The sequence below is a fragment of the Mytilus californianus genome, unplaced genomic scaffold (genome assembly GCF_021869535.1).
Source record: "Mytilus californianus isolate M0D057914Y unplaced genomic scaffold, xbMytCali1.0.p SCAF_8, whole genome shotgun sequence".
Lineage (NCBI taxonomy): Eukaryota > Metazoa > Mollusca > Bivalvia > Mytilida > Mytilidae > Mytilus > Mytilus californianus.
The window spans coordinates 78,921,118-78,927,935 of record NW_026262734.1 but is presented as its reverse complement, the minus strand read 5'-3'; the positions used below and the strand labels follow the sequence as shown (position 1 = coordinate 78,927,935).

Genomic DNA, 6,818 nt, shown 5'->3' with positions numbered 1-6,818 from the left:
AATTCGATTTTCGCCGGTACAATAGGTTTTTCTTACTGTTAACCTTCCTAAGTTATGTCTATATGAGATGAAACATATAGATCATATCTGGGAACCAGTACGTAAACAAAACACAAAATATCTATGAATATCATATATCTCCCCAAAAGAGGTGTGGCTTGTGAAACAGCTGTATTTACCAAGTGCAACCTATAGTTTGACATTGCACAAGATCATGTCAGGCTGTTTTTTACGTCTTTATACTAAAGCCATTTGATGTGTCCTGATTTATAGTTTATTCTTGGATACATGATTTTTTTTTTATTAATTGTTATTGTCTTTTATGTTGTGCTGTTACACCACTGTCCCAGTTAAGGGGAGTAAAAAAGATGGTCATCATCGATCTAAGTTGAGTTTATACAAAGACGTCATAGATTTCTGATACTTTTTAATGTGGCAAAATAGCCTGAAGTAACATTTAATATTAAATCGTTCTCACGGGTCGCATCGTACGCGCTCTGCGATTGCTGGCAGTGAGAAATGTCAGAAATACTGGTTAAATGTGGCACAACATAAACATTGTAATATTGTCAACGTAGAAAATCTCACGCGAGGGTTATTTTCACTTATTTTGCGATGACTTAAAATATACCATGCGCGAATATTTTGTATAAAATGAACATTATTGATGCGAAGGACTCCATTTCGCGAATTAAACTCCCGCACAAAAAGTTTTATTTAAATCGCAAAAATATGAACCATAAAAAATATCCACTTTTTCTGATATAATGATACAGTAAGTATAAGAACAAATACTTGGTGAAACTTCAGTTTAAATATATGTAAAGTTGGTTCTCAACGTTTATGTTTACACTTGAGGTAATCATCGTGTCTCGGGTAGTAGTGAGAACACTTTGACCGCTAATTTCAAACTAGAAATCAATAAAAATAAGATTTTAAGGGCCACTATTTTACATAAAAAGGAGTTAATGAGGCAGTAGCCCAACGACCTAAATGATCAAAAGACGTCGATCAGGCAATATCCAGTTTTCAGCAGAAAAAAATTGTATATAAAATATGTGACTCTCTTAATTGTCTTGGTTTTTAAAAAAAGGGAAACAAATTAAACAGAAACAAACTCAGATCTGTCATGGATATATGTTGTACGACTGAATAAGTTCAAACTGTAAAGAAACCTGGATTAACGGTTAAACTAATCATTATACTATAATAGAACTAAGCACATTTTTACTAGAGGCTATTGGTGTGTAAACTGTGGCGATAAACTCCCAAACTTAATAAACCACCGAATTTATGCGTCAGGGCCCATTATACATATCAATAACCTCTAAAAAGAATATATGTTTAATACTTATAATTCTCAACCCAAACAGTTGCAAATTTTGATAAGGATTTTTTCATTAACGATAATAATGCAATAGAATCGAAAATAAAACGACTTCTACATAAAAAACATTTTAATTAGATTCTACCGAATTTGAAGCATAAAAGTAACGGAATAACCCTCAGATTGATAGTTTTCATTCGTATGACGTCATGTTTTGCCATGACATTAATGCGACAATATCATGCATAACATTTTGCGGAATGGATTATTGTTCTTCTAATTGTATACATACAGACATATGTACACTGATCCACTATACGACCAAGGCATTATCGACAAAATATCAATTAGATTACTGAAAAAAGGTCAGCAATTAAGAGATGCGCGTTTAGGGAGAATTTATATTCTTCCAAAAATTCATCGTCTTGAAACAGAGACTTTCAAACAAATGACTTTGCTGGATTAAATGAATTAAATGTGATTTCATCTGTCAGGCCAAATATATCACAGTGTGGTTCCGTTACTGAAATTATCAGTCGTTATGTATTTTTTTACGAATAGTTCAAAATCAGTCTACACATATAAAAGAATGTGTACAAATGTTCAATGCTGAACGAATAGAATTGTAGGAAACATGCTTACTTGATCAAAGTTTAAGACTATAACATAAAATGGACAGTTGGACCCCTAATGATGGCAGATCTGTCATAATATCAATTGATGACGAATTCAAATATAAATGTATTAATAAATATTTGAATAAATTTTATTTATGATTATATTAAAGTAATGCATCTTAAGATTACCATCCCAAGCTTTAACTGCCGAAATACTAAAATAGTGTCGGGCCCTTTCATGTAATATGGGATGCGTGGTTGCATGGGTATATGATAATAACAAAATAACTGACATCTGTCTTGTTTGAAAAAGATTGAATGATCTTTATAAACTTTGATACCTTGTTTTTATTCTTTGATAATACCTTGTCATTATTGAGGTTTTATAATACCATTATTGATTATGCCACATGTGGAGGAGGATCTGATAACCCTTCCGGAGCACCCGCTTTTTGGTGGGCTCGTTTCGTTTTGCTCATTCGTTATTTTTCTATGTTGCGTTTTTGTGTACTATTGAATGTCTTTTTGACGATTTTCGTGTTTTGCTATGGGGTTCGTCAGTATGTTTTCGACATATGAGTTTGAATATCCCTTTGGTATCTTTCGCCTCTATTTTATAATGATGATTGAAACCATTTTATATTTTCAGCTAAAGTAAAACAATTACAAAAGATAACTCAATCGAAATGTCTATTTGTAATAAATCTGGATTAAATGCAAACCAAATAATCACAAATGGACAAAAACGCCTCAACAGGTCCTCATCTCAAGAGCAAATCGAAAAAGCGATAAGTACAAATCGTACGAACAAACTGAAATACCCAAAAAGGTTAGCAAAATCAAGTTTGAAATCGTTAGACGATTGTCGTAGTGTGTGCAAGATTGCAAAATCCAACCGTCAACCGGTTATTGATGAAAAAACAACCATGGGTAACTTATCATATAAACCGGAAAGCAGCGGCAATACCAAGACATTTACCGATGATAAAAAACGGCAGAATGTTTTTCCTGAGACCAAATGTAGAGACTTGGATAAAAGCCGTTATTCAGCAGATGATAACATTTCAAATTTATTTCTAAAAAAGTGTGAAGAACTCTGTGATTTTGAAGCCATCGAGAGTACAGAGAAAATCCCTGATGACGCAACACGTACGTCTGATCAGCCCGAGTCAAAGGATGAAATGCTACAGTTTGCTCTGCAAGAAAGTAACATAAGTCATGAACAAACAAAAAATGACGTTAAATCTTCGCCATATCCGCAGGCTATTGGTCACTTAGATGATTTTGTCAAGGGATGTACCAATATGGTCTTTTCAAAACACATTGATGACAGTTTGAAAACAAACCTTTATAAATCTGTTGATGACAACAATGATACAGAATGCCAATCTTTGTTGAAGAGTAACCAATTATCTTATATACTGCCATTGCTTGCAACCGGTTTAGCTAAAGCCGTTGAGTCTGGAAATCATAAAATAGTTAACATCATCCACTCTTACATTGCAGAAAATTCTTCAAAAATACTAACAGAATTTCGTGATAAGTACAAAAAGACATTTAAGGATGCCACGGTTTGGATGGGTACAGAATGTATTTGTAACAAGGTAGATGGAAGAAAATACGAAGATGAAATGTGTGAACAACCGAAACCTTTATTTATCGTAGAGACAGATGATGAATCAAGAACCATAAAGGTTGAAGAAAAGTTCCATGGTTTTCTTATAAAAGTAGTAACGGACAACACCATAAGGAAGAATGAGTCAAGGAATATTGAACAAAATATAATGCCAGAAACCCAACAACGGTTAGATAGAGTTCCTAAATCTGTGGCTAAACGCCTCTTTAAAAATCATTCGAACTTAACAATGGTTTGCCCCTCGGCTTACAAATCGAAAGGTTTCGGGACCGACAAATTTGCAATTGACAAAATAAACTGTATCAATTTGTTCTGTCGTATAAAAGGAATCATTCCAATTGGAGAACACCATTTTCCTTTGAAAATAAATGGCATGCTAACAAACGTGCTTGAAGGAACATCCTATTTGACAAGCGCTGTTCACATCGGTGATAAGATCTATAATAGCAAAGAGGAAACTGGTACTTTAGGAGGGTTTGTCAAATACTATGGAATCGACACTTTTCTAACTTGTGCACATGTCATTTTTGGGAAATCAAACATAGCAAATCTTCAAACTAAGGATATACATTTCAATTGTCACACAATAAGAAACGATGATAAAAAAGAACCCGTAAAATGTACATTGATACGCCATATTCTCAAATATGATACGGAGGAGACAACTATGGAAGAAAACGACATAGAATCAGCAGAAACTGAAGAGGAAACTAGTGTTGATGCAGCATTGGTTTTTATACAGATGCCGAACACTTCGAATAATCCCATCGGAGATTGCAGTCCAATACCAGACAATACAGCTAGCAGTACAAACAAATCCGTGGAGTTAAGGATTAAGTTACAGGGGTATGGCGATAGTACAGACGATAATCTATCAGCTTTAGGTAGTATATAAATAATTTTAATTAAGATCATTTAAGATGATAATATTATTCTGCTAATGAACTTTTTTGTATTTAATGCTTTTATTTCATGTAAAAAATATACGATTTTATTCACACAAGATGTGAAAATTATGAAAAAAGACGTTTGCACTGCTGTTTTAACCATGAAGAATTAACATAGTTTAACCATTATTTTTTATCCCTCGTATGTTGTTCGTCTAAAAAAATCATATTGACACATTGTCAGTGTACGGTTCAATAATGATTGATTATATTATAAGTAAGTAAAATCTAAGAATTAACAAAGCATCGATAAGACAGTAGACTCGGTCGCAACCTTATATCAATATCTTACAGATTGAGAATATTAAATCATCTAAATGCATTTAATCAAAGCTAAAACTCCGCTTAACATTCATATAAGACAGATGTGCTGAAATATCATGGATGCATCTATGTTGGTGAGATATCAATTTTAATCGATATCGTGGTTAGATAAAACAATTTAATAAGTCGACGAAATACACATTTTTTTTTTATTTCCTTGGTAGGAGCAAATGATGAAACTTTTTTTTTTCTCGAACCATAAAAATTATACACTTTTAAATTATACGAAAATAAATGAATCAACAGTACAATATTAAAATTTCCTTTTAGTGTTTTCGTCTTTCATTCATGCATTGTTTCTGTAAAGTTGTTTACAATACAGGTATTAAAACAACCACGTTTTGTGTACTCTTAAAATGTTTCATGCATGATACTTTTTTTAAACGAACAATTGTCTTTCCTCCTAGGTTTGAGGTCAATATATTTGAATGAAAATTTCATCGACATTGAAGTTAAACACAGTATGGCTATTGCATTATCAGCTATAACAGGAAAACAAGAAAGGTTCATTAGTTTGAGTAAAAGCAATAAGTTATCCGTCCTTGTACCAAGTCATGTTAGGGTAAACACTAACATAATGTACAACCAATTTTCCATACAGAATATGGATTTTCAACCAGGAGACTCGGGTACATGTATTTATTCACCGTTCACAGGGAGTGATGATATCGGATGCATAGGGATGCTTGTTGGTAAATCCACATCCGGTGAATGTATAGTGACCCCAATGAAGGAAATATTAAAGGCCCTTGAGGTTGACAGTAAGTCGTAAAACAAAGTTGTCATCAGATTAATGTAACTTATTTTGCTTCGTCTTATTGATTTCGAAGATTCTACTAGTTTTGTGGATAACGCAAATAAAATATACTACACCAATAATATTTTTTTTATAATCTAATCTAATCTGAGTTGTTCGGACTTCTTCCATACTAATTTGCATAATTTTAGTACTAACACCTTATGTATGATTTTGAATTTGTTGTCGTTCAAAAGTTATAGAATTTTGTGTGTAGTGGATTTTATCTATATTTCTTTCAATATTCAAATTTAAGGACTGCACAATATCTGGTGAGCTTTTTTTTTTCTTAATTTGTTAAACTGTCCTTTCAATTTTGAAGAAATGAATATTTCTTCTATTTTGTAGTTTTGCTGTTTATAGCAGTGTTAATATGTATTTTGTGTTCGTATGTACTAATCATTGAATAATGAATATTTATGACTACCATATCTGTCTATACTTGAAAAAAAAACACTGATAAATGTTCTACCAGCTACGATGTACTACCGTAAGAGTGTCCCGATGTCCGTTTTTTTTTTTTTTTTATTTTACTTAGGCATATTTTTTTTTAAAAAAGATTTAAAGATATTAACTAAATTATCTTGAGACACCCAACCCTGAGTGTACACCTCTATATATAAATGATCAAAGTTCACACATGGGGTACAACTTCCTTGAGATGTTTCATCGAATGTCTCATGTAGCAAAACAACCTTGTTACTCATACATTAGGTAATTTGTTTTAAGGCTATGTGCGCCAAATCTAAAATAGCTTACTTAAATCATCAAATACCTTAATAGAAACCACCTTTTGAATGCATTGTTACTTTGTTTCTTGTGCAAACTATGAACGAACTATTTGATACTGAAAATTAAACAACAGGGATCAATTAATCAATAATTCTTAGATAAATCCTTGAAATTCGTATTTTTAAATTCAGTAAGTTGTGTAAACTTTAGATGCATATGCATGTTCCATTAACCCCCCGCCCCCCCGCCCCCCCCCCCCCCCGCAACCCCGCCCCCCGCCCCCCCCCCCCAAAAAAAAAAAACCAAACAAACTTTAACTAACATTTTAAACTAGAATCGAACGGTAACTATCACTATGTATCTAAACTACGAAATATATATTTTTTCACAACTAGCATACATTAAAATTTAATAAACATTTGTGTTAACTACAATGGAT

The 6,818-nt window shown here is 32.7% G+C and overlaps 1 protein-coding gene across 1 annotated transcript; it reads left to right on the top strand.

The window, feature by feature from the left end:
- Positions 1-2,601: 2,601 nt before the first annotated feature.
- Positions 2,602-6,616, top strand: LOC127712758 (uncharacterized). Its single transcript, XM_052219371.1, has 2 exons — positions 2,602-4,464; positions 5,259-6,616. Exons 1-2 carry the CDS (start codon positions 2,631-2,633, stop codon positions 5,621-5,623), a joined length of 2,199 nt encoding a protein of 732 aa, XP_052075331.1. The 5' UTR covers positions 2,602-2,630; the 3' UTR covers positions 5,624-6,616.
- The last annotated feature ends 202 nt before the right edge of the window (positions 6,617-6,818 follow it).

What these genes read in the sequence shown, in the direction of transcription:
- LOC127712758 (XM_052219371.1), top strand. Translation starts at nt 2,631, where the DNA reads ATGTCTATTTGTAATAAATCTGGATTAAATGCAAACCAAATAATCACA. An exon ending in CGATAATCTATCAGCTTTAG is followed by an intron (nt 4,465 to 5,258) that starts GTAGTATATAAA and finishes CTTTCCTCCTAG; the next exon opens with GTTTGAGGTCAATATATTTG.